The following is a 26,811-nucleotide window of genomic DNA, read 5'->3' as shown; positions in this document are numbered from 1 at the left end:
GGGGGCAGCTGCCGCCATCCTCAGCTTGGGCAACGTGCTCAATTACCTGGACAGGTACACCGTGGCAGGTGAGCAAGTGCCCCACCCAGCCCGAGGACCAGGACCCCTTCCCCCCAGGGACCCGAGGGAGCTTTTGGGTCCCAGGCTACCTATATCCAAGCCCTACGTAGAGTCCCTCAGGACCCTCTGCTCTAGAGCAACGGGGCGAGTGATGCCCCCTTGCTCCACGGGTCCAGTCCAGACCCCCGCCCCCACTCAGGGCCAGGGCTTGGAGGAGTCCCCACCCCGGAGCCGCTGGCGTGTCCTCCCCAGCCCTTGACGGCCCATCCGGTGTCCTCTTCTCCGAGTCTCCTCTGCGTAGCTCTGCGTTCTTGTCTATGTGAGCCCTTCCACCGTAGCTGCAGGTTCCTGGGCCTCTCCTTCCCTTCCTCTAACCCAGGCCGTCTGTACGTCCGTGGCCCGTCAGTTCCTTCCTTCCTTGGCCGCTTCCACCCCCCTGCATGTGAGCTGCGAGTGTGTGCGCCCCTTGCGGGTGTGCGCCAGGGAGACCGAGTGTGTGCGCGCGTGGCGGCGCGGATGTCTGTGTGTGAGAGCTTGTGAGCGCGTGGCTGACAAAGGCCCAGGCCTGCGGGGAGCTGAGGGAGGGGAGGGGCGGGTCCGCGGCGCCTGGGGACCCAGGATGCGGTTTGCAGCTGGCCCTGGCTAGCAGCCTGGAGAGCCTCCCCCTGCCCTGTGGAGCTTGGGCCGTGGAGCAGGGCATAGGCCTCTGGGGTTAAAGAGGGGCGGTTTTATTCTCTGAATATCTCTGGGAATCAACCGTAGGGATGGAATTAAAGTCCACAGAAGAACTGGTTTCTAGTCCCAGATTTGCCTCTAATGTGTTCGGTGTGTGACCTTGGGCCAGTCTCAGCTTGTGTTTAGATCTGATTCCCTGTTTTTGAGTTGATCTATGTCTGGGCCTCTTGGGATGGATGTGGTTCTGGGATTCCCTGACTTGTCAGGGTCAAGAGGTAGGGACTTGCCCTAGATGAGCTGCCCCTGACTGGGAATGATGCAGTCTTGAGAAGAAAGGAATCTGGTCAGTCTGGCATAGGTGGGAGCTCCCTGCAGGAGGAGAGCAAGTCTGAGGAACTGAAATGCTGTCCAAGAACCTGCTTGGGGGGGGGTGGTTGGAGTGGGAAAAGGGAGAGAGGCTTTCCCATAGGTTATAAAGAGATCTTTGGGATGATTGGGGGTACCCTGCCATAAGCTGCACATCCAACTGGGTGCCCCTCTCTGGGCCACAGTCTCCTTCTCTGTTGAATGGAGTTTTGTGTGAAGTGCAAGGAAGAATGCTGATGGGAGCGCAGAGGCTTCCCCACTGCCCCATTCCTGCTTGAGAAATCCCATGTCTCTTCATCCGTCCACTGGAGGGAGTTGGAAGTAGACAATGGCATCCATTTCTGGGTTGGGCTGCCCCAAGAGACTCTTACCCTGATCACAGTGAGCAGAAGTATTGTGTGCCCTCCAAGTGCATCAACCCTGTCTTGCATGTGCTGTGCTGCCTGGGACCTGGGAGCTTAGGTGCCACCCGGTGGGGAGAAGTCAGAGAACACTCAGGACCCCCAGTCAGGGCCATCATGGCCCTTGTCCATGATGGTCCAGAAGTTGGGTAACAAAGCTGGTGTCAGATCTACCAGTAAGTCTGCCTGGGGAAGAAGTGTCCACCCTCTCTCAGCTAGGGGATGAATGTGCTCCTTCTGGCACCGTGACACTTTGTACCTTGTTTTTTTCCAGCCCCAGACTACCCCTCTGATGTTCTTTAGAGAATTCACTTTGCCAGGGGCAGTGGGGGAGAGGGTGGGATCAAGGAGGTCTGGTGTTTATCTGCTCCTACCTCTAGTAGGGGCAGACTGTCAGAATGGGGAAACAAGATAGCACATTTCTGGTGAATTGGTCATGGGAGGCGGAGGTGGGGAGTAGTAGCTAAGAGAGGCGTGGGGCAGTAGGGAGGAAGGCCCGGAAAGCCCTGGGCAAACAGTGACTGGGCTGTGTATCCCTCCTTGTGTTGGCCCAGGGAGGGAGCTCCTGTGCCACCCCACCCCCAACACACAACACACACTGATTTCCTCTCCGGATAAGCCTGGCTCCCTCTCTCTTTATGGCGGACTTTCCCTGCCCCCAAATTCAGTTTAGAAGAGTTTGTAACTACTATGGTTGCACATATCTTGGGCCAGGGCCTGAATCCACCTGTTGCCCACTGGCCCAGCTGGGACAGAGGCAGGGAGGCAGGCACTCTGATGCTCAGCATCTTTGGTGGCTCATGAGAACTGCACAGTCTGTCCCCAGTGACCCCGATCAAAGGAAGAGCGAGTTCTCACTTTTCTTTTTTAGATCCATCTCATACATTTTTCTTTTTTCATGGCATATACCAGCTCTAAGGGGAATATAATACAAGCCACATATTAATTTCATATTTTCGAGTAGTCCAGTCAGATTAAAAATAGTAAAAGAAATGTGTGCAATTAATTGATATATTTTATTTAACTCAATACATATAATGTATTTCAACATGAAATACATGCAATTGATATAAAAGTTATTCTTGGGATATTTTGCATTCTTTTTCATACTGTCTTGGAGATCTGGTGCACGATTTACCTTCTCAGCACATGTCAGTGTCACCGTAGCTGGGCGTCACTGGAGTGGAGAGGTCAAGAGTCTTTGCTACAAGAGTTGGAGCCCAGGCACCTCAGCTTACCAGCTGTGTGACCTTGCAGCCATCACCTGAGCCTCGGTGGGATCATTTTCCCCAGCTCCACCTCACAGGCTGTGCGGAATGAACGAGAGTGGATTTGACGCACCTGGGATGAGGCCAGACACTGAGAGGACTCCACAAATGTCAGAAGCCTTCAACTGTGCCCCTGGCCAGGATGCCCTTCCTGTTTCCTCTGTTTATGCCAGTCTCTTTCAGACTGTCTTTCAGATTGTCCCTACAGATGCCTTTGGGAGCCCCGCCCTTCTGCACTGTGGCTAGTCTCTATCCTGGGAACTCCAGTGGCTCCTGCCTCTGCCCTGGCATTCCCAGCACCACCCGGTGATCTAGTTAATTATGGCTTTTCCTCCTCACTATGAGAACCCCCTGAGGGCAGCCAGCCTTGGCCCCAGGTGAGGAGGGTCAGGCTCCCATTCTCCTTTCTCTGGAGCCTTGCTTCAGTGGGGTGAGAGAGGTAGCCTGGAAACTGTCTCTAAACCCTTCCCTGCACCTCCTTGTGCACACGAGGACACTGATGCCTAGAGAACAAAGGCAGTTACCCAAGGTCACAGGGCCTACCCCAGGATGCTCTCCAGTCCCAGGAGTCTTGGTGGAGGTGGGGTGCCCCTGCTCTGGGCCTGGAAGCACAGAGACTCTGGGGGACAGGTTAGGAGCCCTCCATTCACTTTAGACCTGGCAGCTTTTGCTCCCTGAGGGCTCCTGTCTCTCTCGGCCTTTTCTGACCAAGCAGCTACTTACTCTGCATTCTGAGCCCACCTCTGGCGTCAGATCAGAGAAAGGAGGAAGCCCTTCAGCAGAGGGCCTTGAGGCCCCCCTTCTTTCCCAGCTCTGCTTCCTGGTGCAGAGCCTCCTCTGCCCCTGGGCTCCCATTCTTCCATCTGGAAAATGGAAGCAGAACTGAGGGTGTAGGTGGAAGCATTTAGCTCCTGGAACCAGGCCCAGCAAGAGGGAGCGGGCCTAGGTCCTAATTATGGTTGGTGAATGACTATTTGAGAGCTGAGATCCTTCCCCAACTTCTCTGGGGCACCTGTTCCCATCCTGAGACCTATTTTCTTTCCCTTTGATCTAGCCGATAACACACTGGGCACCTGGAGCTGGGTGGGGTGGGGCCGGGGAGGAGAGGCAGAGCCCTGCCCTGGGGGAGTCCTTTGCTGCCAAAGAAGCCTAGACAAGTCTCCATGGCAACTACTCACTAACACCATCCCAGAAGAAGAGGAGCACAGGGATCCAGCCAGCAGCACAGGCCGGATGGACTGGGGCTTCCCCTGAGCAGCTGGCTGGGGGCAGAAGAAGGGGCTGCTAGGGCAGAGCTCACTCACTGTCCTCTTGGTTCATTTTTTTCTTTGTCAACTTGAGTCTTCCCAGAGTTGACAGATGGGAAAATGGAGGCACATAGTCTTTCATACGGAGCCCAACCCCAGGCCTAGTTGCCTTGTGGCTCTCTCTGGATAAGGATAGTCACCTTAAGGATAAATGCAGTCTATGCTCTGCCCTCTTGGGTGACCTTGCCCTGCCAACTGCCATGTGTACACTGTGGGGAAGCCCCAGCCAATGTCTCGGGGGCGGGGCATCCAGAACACCTTGCAGGCAGAGTCTACACCCTGGTGAGCACAATGCCAGTGGCCTGGTGACTAACTGCAGCTGCTCACTCTCTTCCTCCTCAAGGTACCTTCCTGCTGCTTTTTCCGGAAGCTCTGCTGTGCTGTTGATCTGTCTTAAGAAATGCCTTCAAATTAACTTGGTCTGGGAACCAGGCCTAGCCCTCAGTTTCCCGTTTTGTGATTGGAGCAAGAAGGTAGGGCGTGGTTTGAGAATGAGGCTGCCCTAGACAGAGCTGCCTGGAGATGGGGAGCTCCTAGTCCCTTGCCCAGACCCTCCACAAAATAAAGTGGTTTTGTTTCTACCTGGGGATGGAGGCCTGTAATCTTGAGGACAGAAGGGAGATAAGAATGCCGGAGGCAAACAGTACACTGGCCTCATTCTCAGCTTTCTGGGGCTGGGCTACATGTTGGGTCCTGAGGGTCTCCTGGGCTCCTAGCTTTGCCAGACTTTGGCAGCTTTGCTGTGTGCCTCAAGCAGATCTTGACCTTCTCTGATCCCTGAATCCACAATACATGATTTTTGGCCCCCTCCCCCCGGCTTTTTTTTCTTCCTTTGATCAAGTTCTCACTTCCAAGGGTATCATGGGACACTTGGTCTCAGGAGCTATTGCCTGCTGGCCCTTGCCTTTGCCTGTACCTCCTTTTCCAGCCGGGGCTCTGTCCCAGGAGCTGCAGTTGCAAGCCCGTTTCTCTTGGTGATCTAGGCAATGTTCTGCCTTCATTCCAAGAAGTCTTCTCTAATCCTCTGGGCCAAACTACCTCACTCCTGGCTTTTATCCGCACCATGTTTTGCCTCCACCATGACGCCTGTAGGATCGCTATCTCCCCCAAGCCTTGAGGGCTGAGATGTCTGTGACGCCAGCTTCCAGGAAGCTGATACAAGGCTGAGTGGCCAACTTGGGTTGACCCATCCTCGGCTGACTCTAAAACATGTCCTTCTGGGTGGAAAGGACACTGGTAGGTTTGGACAGACTAAGGACTAGCCCTTGTCACTGAGGTCAGGGTCTCTCTGCCTGTGGCAGGTGTTACTCTTTTGTTTTACCCAGAGTGCACTGTGAGCCTCATGGCCCCTTGTCTCCAGGAAGGAAATAAGAGGAAGTCCCTGTCTGCCCAGTCCTCAGCCTTGACAATGGGACTACCCCACCCCCAAGCTGGGCAGAGTGCTTCTGCACATTCAGGAGGGCACAGGGCTGGCTTTGCCCTGTCTCCTCTACAGGTAAGGCCATCAGGGCACAGGGCTGGCCCCAGGTCACAAAGTGAGGCCATGTAGAAGAGAACGCTGGTTTGTTCTGGGCCTGGTTGTCTCTAGGTGGCTGGGAGGTAGGCGGATGGTCCTAGGGGACATGGCTGAAGGCAGGAACACTTACATTAAAGCAAGAAATACTTAGGGATAATGCACTTCCCAGAGCCTGGAGGCTGGGAATTGGGTTCTGACTTCCTACCTCCCCTTCAGTCCTCTGCCTAGCTGGACCTTGCTTGGGTCCCTGTACCTCAGCTGTAGTCTTGTGTTTTCTTTGTGGTCCCCTCACCATCAAGTGTGGATTGCTGATTGGGTTCTAGGAGGCAAGGAGCCTGATTAGGCTTTGTAAACCGTAAAGGGTTTTGCCCGGGCAGTGATGGTGTTACTTGGGCACATGACCGTTTCAAACACTCATATGAAGATAGCTTGCATGGGTGTTAAGGGGACACTGGCTGTAGCCTTTTTCTGGGAAGTTGCCGGCATGATGGTGGTAAGACACACCAGGTTTAGGGCTTGGAGGGTGGTGCAGCCCAGTTTCTGCCTGATTCTTTGGCCTCTGTCCCGGACCTTCCCAGTCTCAGTTTTCCATCTGAGAAGTAGGAGCAGGCATCCTGATTTCTGAAGCAACTGAAGCACTAAGCCAAGAGCATGTGGGCTTGAGCTTTGCCTTTCTGAGGTCTCTTACCTCTTCCTCAGCCTCACTGCTCCTGTGTACTCACATTATCCTGTCTGTAGCTGCACCAGCCACAGCCCTGAGGGCCATGATAAGACTGTGGCCACCTTGTCACTGGCCCCTGGGGCTCTGGGGAGTACCTAGGCCAAGGGAGGCTGAGCTGGAAAGGAGTTTCAATGCAAAGCCCCCAAATTGCTAAGGCTGAGTCTGGTTCCAGGAAAGCTGGCCCCAAATGATAGGCTAGAACCACAGGCCAGAGGCCTGACTGCTGCCCCGCCCACTCTGGGCATACAGCACTGCTGGGGAGGAGGGGGATCTCTGGGCTCTGGGGTGGTGCCTCTCTAGGGTTGGTGGGGTCTGCAGGCAGAGCTCTTGGGTGGAGAGGGGTGTTTTTCTAAGGGGTCAAAGATCTGAGCTAGGACCTTACTTCACAGTCCTTGCTGAGATGACCTGTAGGTTATCCTGACATTAATCACCTAGATTTGTAGGATGGCGTGGGTAGCAGTGGGTGCGTGTAGGGCAAACCCAGTTAGATTCATGAGTGGACCCAGCAAGGGTGTGTTGGGATGCAGGACCACCCATGGCTCAGAGGAAGGGCAGATGGTGTCACACAGTTTGCAGGATGTGGGCCGGATCTTGCTCTGTGGACTCAGAGCCAGATTTGGGTGTGTAGGCTTGGGAGCCTGGGTCTGGGCTGCCTTGGCCGGGTCCCTAGGCAATGCTAGTGGGGCCAGGCTGTGGCCAGGCTTCACTATCCTGAGCCAGAGCAGCAGAGTCAGACTCTTGGGCCTCTGTAATTACAGGGGTGAGAGCTGTGGCTGAGCGCTGGAGCAGGGGTGAGACTCCCAGAGTGAGCCAGCTCTGGGGCCTCCACTTGAGGACCCAGGTTTCTCTGAGAGGGACTGGAAGGAGGGCAGCATGGCCTATTCCTTGAGCTCTGTAGGCTCTGCCTTTCTGCGTGTCTGCCCCCATTTTGGAGAAAAGAAAACTGAAGTGAGAATTCCCTGTTGTTCTTGGTTCTCCATTATTCCTGACCACTGATAACACTGATGACATTTATTGAGTGCCTATTATGTGCCAGACACGGTGCTAATCATTTTGCATGGATTGACCTACTTAAACCACAGCACAACCACGTGAAGCAGGTCTTAAGATTAAGCCATATTCCTGAGGAGGAAAGTGGGTCAGAGAGGTTGTAGTTTGCCTAAGGTCACACAGCAGGGAAGATGGGAAAGCCAGGATTTAAATCCAGATGGTCTGGTTCTAGAGCCTATGCTCTTGAGAATTCAGCTAAGCTGTCTGCTGCTCTGAGAGAGGCTCGGGCAGGGTAAAGTGGGGTGATGATGACTATGCTTGAGGAAAACAAGGCTGAACACCAGGTGGCTATTCTGGCTGACTAGGAGGAGACCTTAGGAGCATGCTGTCTAGACTTCTTCCCATCTAAGGCTGCTTGAGTTGGAGGTCCCTGAGGTTAGTGTGGGCTTTTTCTTAGATCCTGGTATGTATGTATGTATGTATGTATGCATGTATTTATTTATTTATTGGTACTGGGGATCAAACTCAGGACCTTGAGCTTGTGAGGCAGGTGGTGGCACCACTGAGCTAAATCCCCAGCCCAGATCCTGGCCTTTATGAGGACTGATCCAGCAGGTGAGACCTGGCTGGAGGAGGGAAGAGGCGTGTCCTGGGGTCTTGGCCTCGGGTCTGGACTTGAATCCTCTGGGCTGCTGAGGGACCCACAGGGATTGGGAGCTCACTGTGAGCATCTGGGAGCAGCTGGCGGGGTAAGTCAGGGCCACAGGTATCCAGATCTGGGATTCCTTGAGGTTATAGGGACCTGTAACAGAACCAAGATCCTCCTTCAAGAATCTTAGAGAGTGGAGGGGTATCCTAGGGGACCTGAGCTTGGGCCCTGGAGGAGGCAGATCTTAGCAGACAGACTTGGACATTTCAGGAAGGAGATACAGCAGTAGGCAGAGCTTGGAGGCACAGGGCAAGTCACAGGCAGCTCCCAGGGACCAGGTCAGTGGCTTCCAGTCACCTGACCAGAGCAGTGTGTTTATGGATTCTTGGATCTCACTTTTATTTTTTATTATTTTTTTAAGAGTTGGAGAAAATGTATTGAGGGAAAGAAAGCATCTGTCTAAGAGAGACAGAAGGGGGGCCGGAAAGTGGGTTGCCTTGGATCTCACTTTTAGACAGGATAATTCTGCAGATCTCGGAGGGGCACAGGAATCTGTATCTTAACAAGTGTCTTCTCCAAAGTGACTGGACTTCTCAGGTAGGTTGGGGACCACTGATCTTTCTTTCTTTTTTTCTTTTCTTGCCCCACCCTCTTTCTTTTTCCTTTCTCACTATGTAGTTCAAGCTGGCCTTGAATTTATATGTAGTCCAGGCTGGCCTCAAACTCATAGTGATCCTCCTGCATGCTAGGATTATAGGTGTGCGCCACCACGCCTGGCCACTGATCTTTCTTGTCACTCCATTTTCCCAGAAGGAAATGGAGGTCCAGGGAGGTAAAGGATCACAGATAGTGGTATTCTCCTTAGCCTGGAGTTCAGGGGCTATGTGTATGTGTGTGTAAGGAGGTGGGGCTATTGCTGGGTTAGGCCAGATCATAGAGGCCCCAGTGCTAGAAGTCTGGGCCCTGTTTGGGCAGCACTGGAGAGCCATAAGTGTTACTGGCAGTCACACTCAGTGAGCTGACATTCTCAGATCAGTCTGGCACATGCTGAGGACTCAGTCCATATAAACTGTGTGTGTTGTTGTCGTTAGTAGTATTACTGAACCAGAGGCATGGGCCATTGGATCTTGAGGAAGTCATTCTTGATTCCATGGCATGACTAAGAGATGAGCCACAGCATTAGTTTCTTGAGTCCAGAAACTGCCCTGAGGTCTCAGGGCCCCAGCACAGGACCTAAGACCTAGTTGGAGATTGCTAAGGGCTTGATAGATCCAGCTGCAGAAAGGATGCAGATGAGCTGGCAGAGGCTGAAGACAGGGAGGCCAGGAAAGAGGCTGGGTGGCAGAGAACGTCTGGTGCCTATTCATGGGAATAAGGGCAATAGGGAAAGGGTCCCAACTGACTCCCAGGTGTCTGGCCTAGGTGTGCAGTGCTGCTCAGGGCAGCGGGACAGTGGTGAGCTGTGGACTGAGGGCCTGAGAGGCTGGGGAAAATGAGAGATGAGTGAGTCTGAAGGATGAGCCATCAGAGGTAGCTGCAGTCAGGGGAATGAGGCAGGTGAAGACATGGAGCTGGGGAGGGAAGAGGACTCTTCCAAGGGCTTCTTCTGGGAAGAAGGAATGCTGGCTGAGGGGACAGGTCAAGACTGTCCTCATGGCTGGGATGAGTGAGGTACAAACACATGTGTGGGCTGCTTCATGGGAGCCAGAAGCCAGGGAGAGGCTGGAAGCCCAGGCCAGCTGAGCCAGGGGCCAACTAGTGCAGGATCTCTGTGAGGCCCCCAAGGCCTGCTGCATGTGGGTGAGAAAATTCAGGGGTCCTATTGTTCCAGAGTGTGTCTTTGGAGGAGGAGGATCCTGTGGCCAGAGAGCCTTTCTGGGTGTGGATTTGGAGTGGCTGCCTAGAGAGGCTTTCCTTGTGGCCTGGTACAGTAAGGGGCTACCCTGGGTTGGGAGCCCCACCTTGGGTTAGTGGGGCTGGGGCCTGGCTTGGCCTGAGCTGTGGGAAGCTGTTCCTGGGCAAGAGGCCCGTCCTGTGACCCACCAAACCTCAGCCTCCAGGAAAGAGGCTAAAAATAAGGCTGTGGTAAAGCAGGGAGGGAGTATGTGGGCTCAAGCCAGGCTGGAGCCCAGAGGAAAATGTGAGGATACCAGCCGAGCTGCTGTGACACACGCTTCCCGTGCCAGCAGCCAGTGGGATCTTGTCCTCCTGCAGCCATGGCTCCTTCCAGGCCCGGAAGAAGGAAAAAAAAGCCCAGGAAGGTTCAGAGAGGGCCTGACCTTGGGCCTCACTAACTGCAGGAGGCCTTGCTCCCTGGCCTTTCTCCTAGAACATGGGCATTAGACCCAAGGCCGTGCTCTGTATGGCAGTGGGCAGGTGCGAGTAGGAACCCAAAGCTTCCTGTATCCTGGCTCTAGACTTCCCAGGAGTTCTGGGACCTTCAATGCCCATCTGGATGTGAGAAGTATTTCTCCCCCTTGCAAGGAGCTCTATGTGGTAGAGGAAATCAGGGGGAGGCTTCCTGGAGGCAGAGGCAAGCAGATGCTTGGCCTCTAAATCATTGAATGGGGAAGTGACAAGTTGGAAGGCTGTGCTGTGTGCCGTAAGAAGGAAGCCGGAACGCTGATTGGTTATGGAGGTAGGATGTCTCTGTGATGGCCATTTTGATATTTACACCGTCCAACTCTGATGGCTGCTAGGCCTCATCCTTCCTTTGGGCTGTAGGCAGGGTACAGTCCTGGGACCCTGGGGATTTTTCATTCTCCTCTCAACTCTACTCATCCTTTCATCCACCTAGGGCCGAAATGGTGACAGTCCCCATCCTGGTTCTGCTGATGACTTGTTATGGCCTCTGCCCTGCTTGTGGTCACCCACAGAGTTCCTTCCTGTGGGCTAGCTGTGTGCTGGAGACAAGAGCAAACCACAAGGAGGCAGCATGGCAGAGAAGTAAGACTGACTTTGGGCAACAGACCTGATGTGAAATATGTGTTTTATCTTCCTCTCTTGCTGCCATTGAGCTCTTAAAATCCTTGAATCTTCAAGATCTTCTATACCTTTTGTATGAGCTGGCAGCCCTTGGGTAGTTTCAGAGTAGGAGCTGCCCATGGGGAAAACCAACGCAGGATTAGAGATTGGCACTTTCAGTCCTACCTCCAGCCTCCCAGGAGGGAAGAGGGGCTGAAGGTGAAGTTGACCATCCTGAGCCAAGAATTTAATCGATCATGCCTCTGTAAGGGAGCCTCCATAAAACCCCGCAAGAACAGATCTGGACAGCTTCTGGGTCGTGGAATAGGAGGTTCCGGGAGGGGAGAGAAACACTATGTCCCTTCCCACATGCCCCACCTTGTGCATTGCGTCATCCCAATGCTTTGTGACTTCCTTAATGATAAACAGGTGAATGTTGATGTTTCTCTGAGTTCTGTGAGCTGCTCTAGCAAAATCAAAGCCAAGGAGGGGTGAGGGAACCCTGATTTCTACCTTGTTGGTCAGAAGCCCAGGTCAGACAACCTGGGGCTGTCATGGGTATCTGAAGTGTAGGAGCCATCTTGGGGACTGAGCCATTGCCCTTATGGGATCTGATGCCACTCAGGTAGATAGTGCAGAGCTGAATCGAATTGCAGGATGCCTAGCTGATGACTTCTGTAGGACCAGATGTTTGTTTGTGGCAACCCCTCCTACCCCAGTTTGTCCATAGGGGTGGTCTGTGTCATGAGAGTATAGTGGGGGAAACTGAGCTTGGATTTTTCTTCAATATTCTTAGACCTGGTTTCCAACCTTGCAGCCAAAATCTAACATGCGAATCAGGCATGGTGTCACACACATGTAATCCCAGCACTCAGAAGGTTGAGACAAGAGGATTGCTGTAAATTTGAGGCTAACCCTGGCTGCACAGTGAGTTCAAGTCCAGCCTGAACTACATAGTGAGACCCTGTCTCCCCCCACAAAAAAGTTAAAAACCAAACCAAACCAAAACACTCTACTGTGCTATGTGACAAATCGTACCATGTCTTTTTTGTTGTTCTTTTGTTTTGTGTTTTGAGACAGGGCCTTGCTTTGAACTCACTATATAGCCTTGAACTTGAGACTGTCCTGTCTCAGCTTCCTGAGTGCTGAGACTACAGGTGTGCACCCAGCTGCCTTAAGTCTTAAAGCACGAAAGTCCAACACTTTATCTTGTGAGTGTGAGCCGCATCGAGTAGAGAGGAATTGTCTTAGATTCCCTATAAAATATGTAATGCATATAAGTAGCAAAACTCCCTTTTTATATTTTACTTATTATTTTATGAAATAACACAATAAGCCCAAATGTAATAATTAAATGAGGGAACTCACATGTCACTTCTGACGTGTGAGATGTGGTGATAGAGGAGAATGGAGCATTAACTTATTGAAGGTGGCAGAAGGGGAGAGATCAAGGAAGGCATCTGAGCTAGTCTTAAAGGAGTGGCAAGGATTAGCATCACCAGCCAAATGGTGCCAGAATAGAAGAGCAAGTGTGTCATGGGGAAGGGCGTGGTGATGGGATGACAGAGGGGTGGTGATGAGGTGGTACCCAGGAGCTGAGGCTGGAGTGTGGGATTGGCAGGGCTGGTCCTACAGCTTGTAACCTGGTGCTGGGCTTGGGCACTGGGGAGCCATAGGCGACAGTTGCTAGGAAAGAAAGATTTGGGAAGCTGAGGCCCTGGGATGGGTTTTATGGCCAGGAGGTGAGTGTGGACAGCTCCCCAGGCCCTTGCTGCCTACAGATCCTGTAGGCCTCTGGACTCCTGAGGCTGGGTTGGGGCAATTTGGGTGTCCCACAGGGGCTCTGTCATCCCCAGGCCCAGGACTGGTCTCCAGCTTCCACATTGGAGGCAAAAGCATTGCCCCATTCAGCCTTAGTTATTAAGTCGTGAACTGGCCCTCACCAAGCCTCTTCTTATGGTAAGCAGGGCAAACCCAGTCAGGGCATTGACGAGGAGAAGGCTAGCTTCTTGGGGATTTGGGGCTGCCAGGACACCAGCTGAATCTAATTCTGCAGTCCAGGAAAATGCTCAGCATCCCATCCAGGCTGGGTTTCGAGAGGCAGTGACGTTCTGTCTCTTTGCACCTTGGGTGCTCCCAGCCACTAGACCAGACCCTCAGAAAATGCTTGGAGATCTGCTTTCTCCCATTTCCTTGTTGTGTGACTCTGAGCACATGGCTTAACTTCCCATGCCTCAGTTTCCTTGTCTATCAAACAGGATAACAGGACCAGCCTCACTGGGCTATGTGACATTAAACAAGAAATTTAGTGCCCAGCAATATAAACTCTTTCATTTTCTGTGCTGTGGTCACCACCATTGGGAAGAGCTCAGTTCTCCAAGGGCCTCTGTGGGGCCTGTTTTTTCCTCCTTTGTCCCTGCCCCTTCACAGTGCAGATGTGGAGGAGGGGGCTGGGGTGGGGCCTGTTGTGCTGTCCTCAGAGATAAGCTAAGGTGGGGCCCCTGGGGCCTGGGGCTGCAGGGTGCCCTCAGGAGGCCTGGTTACAGGAGGTGGGAGGGGTCCAGGATCCTGCTGGGCTCCCAGGCAGCCATGGCTCTGTCTATCTGTTGGCAGCTATGGTAGTTCTAGGTTTCCAGTTGGCCTCCTCACCAGGCAGGGTCCTAACGGGAGAGCAGAAGTAGCCAGGTCTGGGAGCAGGCACAGCCTCAAGGACCCCCCTTGTCTCAGAAAGCAGGCCTGGAGCCCTGTCCACTTCCCTCTGCACCTTGGCTCCTACTTCTGCAAACTGGCTGTGCTGGTTATATTTCAGAGCACAGTTGGAGTGAGTTTGTGTGTGTACATATATGTGTGTGCACTTGTGTGTGCATGCATGTGCTTATGCACAGGAGCAGGACAGCCTGTGAGTGTTGCTGTGGGCTGCCCCTGCCCTCTCCTGGTTTCAGTGGATACTCATAGCTCTCTGGGCTGGAGACTTTGTGGTCTCTTTGAAGGAAGGGTCATGCCTGTTGCTCCCGTCCTAAGCTTTAATCCAGCACTGGGCCACACAGGTGGCAAGATGGAAGATGTGACTGGCTGTGCCCCTGAGTGAGCACAGGGGAGCTTTGCTCATCCCAGTACTTCAGGCCACTGCCGTGGTTGAGGGCTGGGACCCTGTCTCCTGCCCCAGAGAGGGTGGCAGAGAAGCCTGGCCTTTACGGTTTGCAGTGGTCAGGCTGGCTTGGATAGGGTAGAGGCTGCAGCACAGCAGAGTTCTGCAGATGGGGCTGCAACTGGGACTGGGGGTCACCTAGGTGGAGTGGGGTGATGGGGCACCCAGGGGTCCGAGACCCCCAGTAAGTACCCTCTATCTCCCTCTCCAGGCGTCCTTCTGGACATCCAACAGCACTTTGGGGTCAAGGACCGAGGTGCCGGCTTGCTGCAGTCAGGTGAGGCTCACCATCCCCCTTTGCCTCTTGCCCAGGTGCTGGCTCCTCAAGTCCTCCTGTTGGCTGTCCTTCTCCCCAGGTCTCTCTTCCCTGGCCCTCGATTCTCGAATGAGCAAGGAAGGGCTTTGCATCCAGGTCCCACCACTACTGGCCACTAGTGGGACTTTTCTGAGCCTCTACTTGTAAAATGGAACCTATATGGAAGAGCAACAGGGGTGTAGGCAAAGGGTCCTGGGGCCTCCTGAAGACCCATTGATCTAGGTCCCTTCTTGAGCCCGGTAAGGGGAGCTCCTTCCATCAATAAATTGGGCAATGCCAACAGTGCCTCAGTGACCCTGTTTCCATCTCACGCCCCACCTTCCACTGCCACCAGTCTTGGGAGTTATGCCTTAGATGACACAGTGAGGCCCTGAGAACCTGGGTCTTAGGCTAGACGTGGGCTTCCTTTTCCCTGGGCCTCACCAGCCTGCGGTGAGCTGAGCAGGAGCCATGTGTGAAGCCGTTGAGCAGTTACCCCAGCTTGTCAGCCCCTCCCTCTGGGGAGACGCCCTGTCCCCTTGTCCCTGCCCTACCCCCTCTGTGAACCTAAAGGCCACGGGCTGCTGGCTCCCTGGCCTACCCTGGCTGTTGCCCTGCTGGCTGTGCTAAGCAGTCTCTCTCAGCCTGGGTGGAGCCTCCGTCCAGTGCCATAGTCCAGGGCTGGGGGCAGAAAGTCTGGTCCTGACTCGTCCCCAACCTTGCTGTTTGATCCCAGCCTGAAGCCTGCCTGTCTGTGGGCTCTTGGCCCTGGAGTCCCTCTGGCTGTGAGGCCCAGTTCAGTGTGTGGGAGAAGAGCTGTGATCTGCATCACAGTCTGCGGACCCTTTCCCTTCCCCTGGCTGGCCTGGTAGGGTGGGGGTAGAGCAAGCTGCTCTGTCCAGGAACTTGCCTGACCTGTTTAGGTGGCATTCCGATATACACAATGCCTCCTTGAGCTCAGAGAATGCCAGAGCCGCTTTGGCCTGGCCACTTGCCTTAATATCCCAATGGGGTCTTTTTGGCTCAGAGAGAGGGAATGTGATTTCTCAAGGGCTCAGTCTAAATTAGTGAGACTTACTAGAGTAGGGTAGGGATATATGGTGTAGTAGCCCCCATGGGTGGCCAGGCCTTGCCCTGTAGATATCACCTCTACCCAGGCCCTGAGTTCAAACACCCAGCCCCTGTCCCTTCCTGGGCCTCCTTGTCTGGGTTAGAGTAAGTCAGCCTGCCCTGGGTAACCCTGGACTCTGAACACTCTGTAACTAGAACTCGCTGAGAAGATGGGGTCTGTACCAGATGGGAACGTGGGAGGCAGTGGGCTGCCAAGCTAGTGAGGGAAGAGCAGGGGAGAGCCCTGTCGTGCAGCCCCCACCCTGCGTGGCCCCTGAGTCACTGAGCCCCAGTCGGTCTGGTCCGGACCGTGCTGTCTGTGTGCCCTGAGCCTCCTCCATTCAATGCTTCCAGCATGGGTTCTCCACATTGTCTCCAGGGGGAGGATGGGGCATTGGTCCCAGGGCAGGTGTGCAGGTCAGCACTCCATCCCTTCTGCAGTTATGTTCCAGGCTGGCTTCTCAGCTCACAGGAGAGATGCCAGTCTTCGCCTATCCTGAGTGAGCTGGCTAGAAGTGGATAGTTCACCCACAGGCATCATCCTGCTGGACTCTTTCAGTAACTCCACAGGCTCCCTTTGCCAGCTTCATTGGCCAGAGGAGAGAGAGAAGTTCAGAGAGGGAAGCAGCTTGCTTAAGGCCTCATAGTGAAAGAGCATCAGCTGGAGATAGGGATCCAGAAGAGGCCTCTGCTGGGAATCCAGTGGGGCTTGAGTGTGTGGTATCTTAGTATCCCCAGGGGGATGCCTCTGGGACACGGTGAGAATCCCCAGCACTTCAGTCTTGTGAGTCCTTAGCCCATGGTGTTTACCCTACCACCTACTTCTGTCCCCAGCATCCTTACCCCTTCAGCCATCTGAGCCAAGAAGCCAGTTGAGCCAGACCAGGATGTGACTCAGTGGGCAACTAGGCAAGTCACCTAATTGGCCTGGGCCCCGGGCACCTGTCTCTTCCCCAGCCCTGATAAGGTCGGAGCTGGGTGGAGGGCGCCAGTTTGGTGTCGGTGCTTGCCCAGATCAAAGGGTCGAGGTGGGAGCAGGCTGCCTGCCTCTTTGTGGGCACAAGGGGCTGCTGTTCCAGGAGAACAGGGTAGGGGGTGCCTGAAGGTCAGGCCTGGGCCTGCCTTGCTATTTCCTTGGGAGCAGAGCATAACTGGCTTGGGAAAGGCCCACTTCAGCATCCTCCCAGCACATTGCTGCCAGCTCAGCAGCCTGGCCCCTGGTTTGCCTGTAGGAGCCACAACTCAGCCATTGTGACAGCACACAGCAAGATTACAGCTCATGCATTTGGCCATATTGGGAACCTCCACAGCTCACATCTAAAGGGGTAGCTGCTACTGAGCCTGTCCTCAGCAAGCCCTGTGCTAGACTCAGTCTGTCATCAGATAGAGTCCTTCTATTTGTAGGAACAAAGAATGGATCATCCAGTCACCACTCAGGCATTGCGTGGGGAGGACTGTGGGAACCTGTGTGGATGGGATGGTAGAGGATGTGCACCTAGCTATGACCTGAGGCAGGTGAAGACTTCCCTGAAGAGGGGAGATTTGAATGGGGTTTTGAAGGCTGAGTTAGAGTTTGTTAAGGGGAGAGGACTTCTGGTTAGTTTTTCAGATTCAGTTAGATATGAGGAAACCCTTTTCCCTGCTCCCAAGCTAGAAAAATATGTGAAGAAAACATGTTTAAATTACATAGTTCAGTTTAAAAGCTAAAGCTAATAGGATAGGGAAATTCCCAGGTTTCAGAAGCAAAGAGCTGAAGTAAAAAACTGGAGTGAGAGTTGGAATCAAAGCCAGATGATGCAGAAGATTTATGGATGAAATCTATATCTCAGAGACTTTTTACAGTACTTTTCATATAAGCATTTTTTCATGAAAAAATTTAAACATTCATAAAAGTAGAGAGGACAGTACAACATACCTCCGTGTGTTTATCACCGAGATTCATCAAATTTTCTTCAGTCTGGCCCATGTTCTAGGCTCAGGGCCTCTTCACTCCGAGGACTGGGCAGAGCCAGTTGACATCCCAGGGTCATGTGATGATTCAGTCTCCCCCCCACCGGAGTCCAGGCAAGTCTTCTGGTCCTTATGGGTGCCCAGGCTGGCGGTGGCTTTGTGGAGCTCCGCTGCATGCCTGGATGTCTCCTTTGTGAACTTGGCCTTATCCAGAGAGCTTAGTCCTGGTCCCGGCTCCTCCCAGGCCCAGGCTTTCACTCCTTTCCCCACGGAAGCTGGGCATTTCAAGGTACCCAGGCAGAAGGAAATCCCAAGCTGCTCCTTGGGAAGCCTCATGACCCAGAGCCTGCAGGGTTGACTGTTCACTCTGAAGACGAACTCAAATTGAGAATTAATAGAGCAATAGGAAACTCATCTTTGTGAGAGGGCATCAGCTGGCCGCCCACACTGGCTGAAGAGCCATGGAGTATAAGCTCATTTCAAAGGAACTTTCAAATTTGGAATGCTTAATTTGCAAAGCTCAAAGGAAAGAGCAGCGTTCATAAGACAAGAGTAGTGCGTTATGAAAAGAAGATGTTGAAAAGACCCAAACTCAAAAATTCTAGCAGTGAAAAAATGAAGCTATGAAAATAATAGATATAATAATTAGATCCAGCTGAACAGAAAATAGGCAAATTAGAAGACAGATCTGAGGGAGTCCATGAAAGCAGCACAGGGGATATGAGAGAGCAGGTTGATTGTGTGACACTGCCACAGACTGGAGTGGGGAGGATGGAGAGAGAGGAGGCGACCGTGGGCAGGTCTGACTGCGGAAGGTTTGAAGATTGGGTGAAGGCCTCTCAGGGAAGGTTTTAGAGCACGACAAGTCCCTGTAAGATGCATGTGCCAGTGTTCACTCTGGAGCCGAGTGCAGGAGAGATGGCAGAGGAGGCTGGAGTTTGTGGGGCCATGAGGAAGTGATAGGGTTAGAGTGGGGATGGAGGAAGAGCCAGCTCAGACTGAAACCAGACAGTGCCTCTAGTTTGGGGCTGTCTTTCTGGCCTTCCCTCTCCCCTTGGCCTTCTTAGTGACAGCCTTAGTTTGGGCAGACTTGGGTTCCCCTATGGCCAACCTCCCAGGGCCCTGCTCAAAAGGGGCACATGAACCTTAGTTCTCCTGAGCTGGAGGGGCCAGCACATGGCTACAGCCGGGTAGGGGGTAAAGGGAGGTGGTCCCCACTCTACCTTCAGGAGTCCAAGCATGGTGGGCTTCCAGGCAGCAGTGGGGCCCTCTGTCCTAGTCCTTCCTATCAGCTGGGCTGGCCTGCATTGTCCCTTGGATGGCAAAGCCCGGCCCCTGCCCATCCCATGCCTTCTTGAGCATCCTCCCTGCCCACAGGATGTGGACAATGGTGAGTCTTCCCTAAATAACAGGTCAACTAGAGCCTGGACTTCATAAAAATAGCCTCAGCCTGAGCTGAGCCAGGAGCTGAATGCAAGCTCCAGGGCCACAGCATGGAGCCTAAGGCTCCCTTTGCTCTGACCTTGTCTTTCCTGCTCGGGACCACCTTCTGGGGTCAGACAGGCCATGTGTGTGAGGGTGGCAGGATGGGGGCCTGGGGCTACCTACCAGGACACAGAGCCCCTGGTGGGGTTGCTTGGGGCTTCTGGCTGCTGCCAGTACCTTGAGCTCTGGGACTGGCACAAGGGCCAGACAGCGCCTCAGGTGCATCCTCCAGCCCCCTGTCCTTCTGATGGCCTTGAGCCAGCCCTTTGAGGGGGAGGGAGTGAGGCTCGGTGCCCAGGTTCCTGCCGCAGCTGGGCTGCTCCAACTCCGCCCACTTTGTCAGCTGCGGCCCCTGTGCCCCACCCTGCCAACCCCCTGGAGCCTGGCTCCTTGCCCCACAGCTCCATTGTCCCAGACCTGTGGGCTCAGCACACGTGGGCTAAATGAGGGCTTCCCCACACCCCAGCCACAGGATGTCCTCGTGCGTGCGAGAACTTCTGGGAAAGCCACCCACCCCTACCAAAACTGGGGTGGGGCAGCCATTCTGGCAGAAAACTGTCCTCAAACAAAAAAGACCACGGGGTTGGGGTGGTGGACAGCGGAAGCTTCCAGCCTGGGCTGGTCTTCACTGCCTGTGGAGCTGGCTGCTGGCTGGATGAGGCTGTGTCTCCATCAGACGTGGTCACACATGCAGGCCTTTGCCACTGCTGCTCCTTTTCCCAGAAGCATCCTTCCACCTCTTTCTACCCTGTGTCCAGGCCCCTTTGTTGGCCTGTGAGAGATCCCTGAGGCCCTGGAGGGGTCCTCCCTGCTGCCTGCCTTGAGCAGGAGATAGGGGTTGAGACTTCAAAAGTGGATCCTATCTCCCCCACAACCCTGGGTACCTTTGTCCCCAAGCGGAAGGCACTGAGGAGTTGTGCAGGGGTCCAGATCTCTGCTGACTTGCTGTGTCACTTGGGGCAAATTCCTCTGCATCTCAGGCCTCAGTCTCCAGCTCTGAAATGGGTACAGAGTTGCGGGGCTCAGGTGAGCCAAGGGCATGTTGGTGCCTGGTGGCCATCGTCACATACTGGGACTGGCGGGGGATGCAGGGTAGAGAACCGGGGAGCTGCGGTGGGAGTAGGGCTGCAATTCTGCTGCTGGAGGGTAGGGATGGGGCTGGACAGGGGTCTGCCCACGGCCTGGGTCACTTGTCCTTAGTCCTCAGGTGCTTTTCCAATTGCTCCCCCTTTGTTGGAGGGGAACAGGCCACGCCGTGGTCCTAGAAATCACACCTGGGCCTGGTGTTAGGGCTCAGGCTCCCTCCGTTGCCTCATTTCCCTCTGCTTCGTCCATGGTCTTCTCACACTACAGTCTGACCCTTCTCCTTGCTGTCTCCAGCGCACCCTGAACTTTCTCTGACCTTGGGAACATCACCTGGGACATTTCACCTCCCAGTGCAGCAGCCTGTGGTGTGGTTTAGAGCAAGGACTCTGGGCTCAGACAATCAGTGTTTGAATTCTGGCTCAGCTCCACGCTCCCTGTGTCCTGTCACTTGGCTCAGTCACTGTTGTCTCCTCTGGAAGATGAAGATAGTAGTAAGAGTCATTAGTAAGAGATAATCAGTGCATGTGTCAAGGGTGCTTTCCTAAGAGCTCCATGAATGATAATTACAAGTATAAGCATTGTGCATATATATTGTGTATAGCCGTTATACATTACCCCTTACAAGATTTGGGATTTCTGTTTTACTATTGATTCTAAGTAGCTTTATCACCGTGGTAAACTCCTATGCCTGCTCCCAGGCCCATTTTTGACATCACCATCTCCACGAAGCCCTTCTTCACTATCCAGCAGGTTTTGGTGCTCCTCGCTAGCTCCCCAACATTTTAGCCCTTTTCACCGAGCATCTCAGGAATGTGCTCAGCCCCCTCAACAGACAGGGACCCAGAAAGCATCTCATCCTCTTCCCCTAACGTGTGTAAGCTCTGGTGTGACTGAACTCTCCCTCTTGCCCACATCCTAATCTGATCGCCGGTAGGTCCTGGGAGGCAGGTCCAGCAGGAAAACATTCTTTCTGTTGGTGTGAGGAAATAATATCTACCTTGGCTAATGTAAACAAGGGCGCAGTGTTCAGTGGGGTTGCAGCCTCGGGCAGGGTGTGGCATGAAGCACCTTCCCCACGTTAGCTCATCCAGTGCTGGAGTGGCCCAAGGGAAGTGCTATTTTTATCTTTGTGTTACAGATGAGGAAGTTGGTGGAGCTGGCTGATACCAGCTCGGGAGAGTCGATTGTTAAATTTTCAGGAATCGTGTGAGCTGCTTGTTAGAACCATTGTTAAACATGAAATTACACAAACTTACAATTAAATAATTCATATTAAAAAAGGGAATACATACTCAAATGTTACCACTTCCTAATAACTTTACTATGCTTAGCTATTATCTGTGTTCCTAAGTTTGATCATAGCTTTTTGTCTGAACAGTGAGTCTCCCCAGCTCCCCTCAGTGACATCTCCTTGGTGGGTTGACATCAGCCAAAACAGGAGAGTTTGCACCATGAAGATCAGCAAATGTGCCACGCAGGGCTCCTCCTCTGCCCCCCTTTCAGAGAACCAATTGTTGCACATTTACCAGTACACTACTGAGGCCGGGACACAGAAAGTTGTGACCTGGCTGTGGTTCCCCACCTAGGGAGGCACAGAGGTAGATTGTGCCCTGGCAGTGTGTCACTGGTGTCCTACCCCTACGTTGATTCTGCCCAAGTTCCGGATCACACAGATTTAGGTTAGCAGGTTCCCCCGCCCGCCCCCTGCCACCTCACTGTGCTGCTGTGGCCTGGATAGAGAAAGACAGTCGCGTTCTCACTGCCTGGTCCAGGGGCCCCGCGCTCCAGCCTTCTGTCCCTTCGTGCTCCCCTGACTCTTTCTCTTCTCCAAGGCTCATCTCACCCAGGAATTCAGGTCCATGGGGGAGCAGTCAACCCATGTGCATGCTCAGCCTGGCGGTCAGAGGCCAGACAACTGTCTGCCCACCCCCGGCCTTTGTCTGGCCATCTGCCTGGCAGCTGTAGGACTGGCTTCCGGGAGAGAAGGGGCCTGCCTTGCTGTGTGACCCAGGGTCTGCCCTGCCTTGTTCTAGGCCTCCTCATCCACCTGGGACCTCTGAGCCCCCTCCCATCACAGACAGGGGCCTCCCCATGACGTCTTCTAAGACTCTATGGCTCTTCTGTTTCAGAAGAAAAAACCCAGGTCGTATCCCTCCTTTCATTAACATCCTTTAGTGTTTTCCTTCCTTATCCATGGAAGCCACACTAGGCATAGTGGGCCACAAAGTCCTACCCCATCTGGCCTCTCACCCTTGCCTCCTACCCCTTTCCCTCTTCATCCCTTTGCTCCAGCCACTGCGGCTTCTTACTATCCCAAAACATGCTAAGTATGTTCCTGCCCTCAAGACCTTTGCACTTGGTATTCTTGCCTCAATATTTGCGTGACATTTTCTTTTACTTCTTCCAAGTCTTTGTCAAATGTCACCTTCTCCGGCCCTCCTGTGTGAAAATACAACATCTGCTCTGTCTCTCTTACACACAAATTCTGTATATTTCTTATCTCCTGTGCCTGTCCTTTTACCTTTCTTCATGCCTGCCACTATCTGATGTACTATGTTATTTATTTATGCTCTCTTGAATGTGTTCTCTAGAGTGAAAGCTCTGCCGTGGCCATGAATTTACTCTGTGTCATGCACTGGTATATCTTTACCCTAATGCATTGCGTGGTGCATCCTAGGTACCAAAAAAAGAAAAGACTAGATGGATGGACCAATGAGTGAATGAGTGTGACAGGGTTCCTACTTGTCAGGAAAACCTCTGAAGCCCCTGGAAGCAAGTGTGACTGTGTGACTTGGCAGGTAGTGAGACCTGGGGTTTCAGGCCTATTTCTGTTCTGATTTGCTCTATGACCTTAGGTAGATTCCTTTCCCTCTCTGAACCTCTCTCCCAAGTATAATAAAGAGAATGATTTGCAAAAGTAAGAGAGGCTCAGAAGTCAGACAGACAAGGGGTCAAATTCCCATTGGGACATGAATTGCACGTGGGAAATCAGCAAGGGACTCCCTTCCCCTCAAGTCTGTCTCCTCTGTGAGGTAACAGATATTGTGATGAACCCCACTGTAGTGGTTGGTATGTAGAAAGTATCCAAGGGGACCCCCTACCATGGACAAGCTGGGTGAGCGTGGAAGAGGTGGAGTCATGGTATTACCCTAATCTGAATGGTATCGCCCACCTGCCCTGCCCAGTGCTGGCCCAGTGGAGGATTCCCATCCCTGTGGCTGCTTCCTTGGTCCCCAGCCCAGGCTGAGGTCCACCTCATGGGCATGTGTCCTCGAGGCGGGGTTGTTTTGGTCATTGGGCCTGGTGCAGGGAGCCAGGGCCACCTCTGCAGCTCTCCTCTCCCTGCAGTCTTCATCTGCAGCTTCATGGTGGCTGCCCCCATCTTCGGCTACCTGGGGGACCGCTTCAACAGGAAGGTGATCCTCAGCTGTGGCATCTTCTTCTGGTCAGCAGTCACCTTCTCCAGCTCCTTCATCCCCCAGCAGGTGAGGCCCACCCCCCTGCCCACCTGGGTTCCTGCTCTTCCGTCCCCATGTTCAGGTCCTCGGTGGGTGGCTAGCCTGTTTATCTTAGCTTGAACCCATGTCAGTGCCTTTGCAGCGCAGAAGGACACTGGTAGTGTCCTTGGATGTTTTTATTAACCAGCCCTACAGACAGGGCCTTCTCCATGCCAGCCTATTACTGGGGCCTTGCAGCCCTAGGTGGCATCCTCACTCTTTCCAAGCTGCCCTCTGACTTGGACAAGATACAAGGAACGGGAAACAAGTCTGGCCTAGGAGTTAGGACCCTGACTTCCAGTCCTGGCCCTGCTGTTATCTTGCTGTGTGGACCTCAGTGAGTCCTACCCCTCTCTGGATCTTCCTCACTTTGCCTGTGACAAGCAGCTAATGCCTCAGGTCTAAGTCCCAGGGAGGCAAATATCAACTCAACATAAAGAGATTTCTCACATGGCTTTTATGGTCCTGGGTTTGAATATCACAACTCTGTTGTTCACTCATCTTTGTGGCCTGGAGAAATGTACCTAATCTCTCTCAGCCTCAGTTTCCTTATTGTTAAAATGCTTCTTGAAGGTTTCTCGTGAGAAACAACCTGAGCTAACGAAATGTCCAGACCCTGGAACAGGGCAAGTATTTAATAAATCTTTACTTCTCTTCTTTCTTCTAAAGAGGAGATATGTTGCCTTGTGTGGGTAAGGAGTTTCCCACTGCTAAGATTGTTCAAGCAGAGGGTGGAGGAAGGAGGAGAGAAAACCAAGATCTGTCCTCATGAACTTTGAGTCCTGCCTGTCCTTGAGAGCGTGGGTGGGAAAATGTGACAGAAGCTCCCAGCTTGGAGCCTTCAAGACTCACAAAGTATGGAGCAGTCTCTTGAAATCCATGGGGTCAGGGAAGACTTACTGGAGGAGGCTGCATGGGAACCAGAGAGCAGGCCTGGGAGGCAAGGCCTTTTGGCAGAGGTGGCATGGGCAGAGGGGATCTACCCAGAGGACAGAATGGCAGTATGTAGAGAGGAGGAGGAAGGAGTTGGCCAGAAAGGAAGGCAGGGACCAGATCATACAGAGCCTTGAGGGCCAGTTCAGGGGGACTTGCCATCCTCCTGGGGCAGTGGGAAGCCACAGAAGAGTTTGAAAAAGGACAAGGACAGATCAGATTCCTGTCGATGGAAGGGAGAGTGAGGTGAAGGCAGAGAGCCGAAAGGATTGCAGTTTCACGTAGGCTGTGGGCCAGGCAGAGTTTGAAGGCCTCAGCAGAAAATAGGAACCTCTAAGGCCTCTTCGGGGCCTCATCCTGACCTGGGTGCCTCGCCCCCATTCAGAGCTAGGGCAAGGAGCCAAGAGGCGGAGAGGAAAACAGATTGCTCCCAAATATGGCAGTGTGTAAATTCATTGCAATGGCACTCCTTGTTCCCTGGGGACTTCTCGTGGACCTTGGAAATACGATTCTGAATTTGGCCGAGAAAATCCCCATGGACAGCCAAAAGCAATGTGAAAAATCAGTGAAAGCGGATTCACCCTATGGGGTATTTTTAAATACCAGCTACTGAGCCAGGCATTCTGGTGCATGCTTATAATTCCAGCACTCTGGGAGGCTGAGGCAGGAGAATTGCAAGTTCAAGCCCAGACTGGGCCACTTAGTAATTTAGTGAGACCCTGTCTCAGAATAAAAAAGAGCTGGGGATGTAGCTCAGTGTGAAAGCCTTGCGTTCAATACCCAGTAATGCAAACAAACAAAACTCAAAAACAAACAAACAAAAAACTAAAAAAAAACCCCCAAAACCCACAAAAAGCAAAAACCAAAAAAAAAAACCAAAACAAAAAAAAAAACCCAAAATCCACAGGTATTCTAACTAAAACAGTTGAGGGATAGATGAAGAGACCAATGAAATCAAGTCCTTGTGTCTCTGGGGATTGAGTGTAGGATGAAAGTTATATCTCAAATCAGTGGTTGGGGAAGAAATGATCATCTGTCTGGGTAAAAAATAGTTTGGCCAGGCCTGGTAGTGCACACCTGTAGTCCAGCACTTGGGAGGCTGAGGCAGGAGAATGGCTGTGAGTTTGAGGCCGGCCTGAACTACATAGCCCAGACCCAGTAGAAAAACCAGCAAAGGGTAGTTACAGGCCATTCCAGGAGAAAATACCCAAATGGCCAATAAATTTAGGATGAGATGGCTCAGCCTCTGGAGTAATCAGAGAAATGCAAATTAAAACAACAATGAGACACCATTTCACACTCATCAGATTGGCAACAATTAAAAAGGCCGACAATACCAAGTGTTATTACAGCTGTGGGGAATCCAGGTCTCAAGAGTTGCTGGCGGGAGTGTAAATTGCTAGAACCTCTTTGGAGATCACAATGGCACACACACGCCTGTAGTTGCAGCTACTTTGGGATGATAGGGTGGGAAGATTGCTTGATTTTGTGAGTTTGTGATACAGTCAAACGTAAAACATGGGCCAGGCGTGGTGGTGCACATCTGTGATCCTGGCATGACGTGAGGCTGAGGTGAGAGAAAGAGAAGTCTGAGCCCAGCCTGGGTGACGTAGTGACTTAGGGAGACCCTGCCTCCAGAGATGAAAAATAAAAAAGAAAAGATGGGATGTAGCTCAGTGTGAAAGCGGCTGGGGAAAGAAGGAAAAGAAAAGAAAAGGAAGAAGAAGAAGAAAAAAAGAGGAAATAATGCCAGTGACCATCTTGAGGCCTAGGCCCGCACAGTTATAAATGGGGCATATTCATGCTGCAATTTCAGATAGCAGAAAAATGAACTAGATCTAAAGTAACCTGCACGAATGGGTTGCAAAAGAGAGAGGAATGAGGAAAAAAAAACACGTGGCAGAGTAAAATGCATGGAATGGGTCCTTTTATGTTTACTTTTTACAAACACACAGAGGACACTAAGTGCTGTTTATTGGTACCTAAGTGTGCAACAAGGCAGAGGTGGCTTCACAGCAAGTGCACAGTCTAGCAGGCTCCTGTGGGTCGGGTAGGGACACACAGGGCCCCTTCTGCCTGCTAGTATGCTGGGAATGATGAATGATATTCATCCCAGCCTCTCTAAAATGTAACAAATATAAAATTGAAGAGAATGTTTTTATGCTTTGGGGAGAGAGTAAGCTTTCCTAAACAAGGCATTAAGGAAAAATAAACAGATTTGACAGCAAATTAAAGAGAACATCGGGAAGCTTAGCAATAGTGAAACTCACCATAAGCAAAGTGGAAAGACAATTGAAAACGTTGGTGACACAGATGATAAAGGATCAAGCCCTGTGGTGTAGGAAAAGCTAATATAAATCAATACCAAAAAAAAAAAAAAAAAAAAAAAA

At 52.6% G+C, this 26,811-nt stretch overlaps 1 protein-coding gene across 8 annotated transcripts in view; it reads left to right on the top strand.

Annotated features, from left to right (window-relative positions):
* Positions 1-6: 6 nt before the first annotated feature.
* Positions 7-26,811, top strand: part of Spns2 (sphingolipid transporter 2) — a 35,849-nt gene continuing 9,044 nt past the window's right edge. For 3 of the 8 annotated variants that reach the window (XM_010611352.2, XM_010611350.2, XM_010611353.2), the window contains exons 1-3: positions 7-68; positions 14,277-14,342; positions 23,340-23,476. In XM_010611352.2, the coding sequence (XP_010609654.1) occupies positions 23,357-23,476 (120 nt within the window). In that variant the 5' untranslated portion in view covers positions 7-68; positions 14,277-14,342; positions 23,340-23,356. Of the gene's footprint in view, positions 69-10,759; positions 10,900-14,276; positions 14,343-23,339; positions 23,477-26,811 lie in introns of those variants that run through there. The other 5 variants (XM_010611345.3, XM_010611346.3, XM_010611348.3 and 2 more) reach the window with 5 other exon arrangements.

This window comes from Fukomys damarensis, unplaced genomic scaffold (genome assembly GCF_012274545.1).
Source record: "Fukomys damarensis isolate Sample0158 unplaced genomic scaffold, DMR_v1.0_HiC HiC_scaffold_13, whole genome shotgun sequence".
Lineage (NCBI taxonomy): Eukaryota > Metazoa > Chordata > Mammalia > Rodentia > Bathyergidae > Fukomys > Fukomys damarensis.
This window is presented reverse-complemented; position numbering and strand designations above follow the sequence as displayed.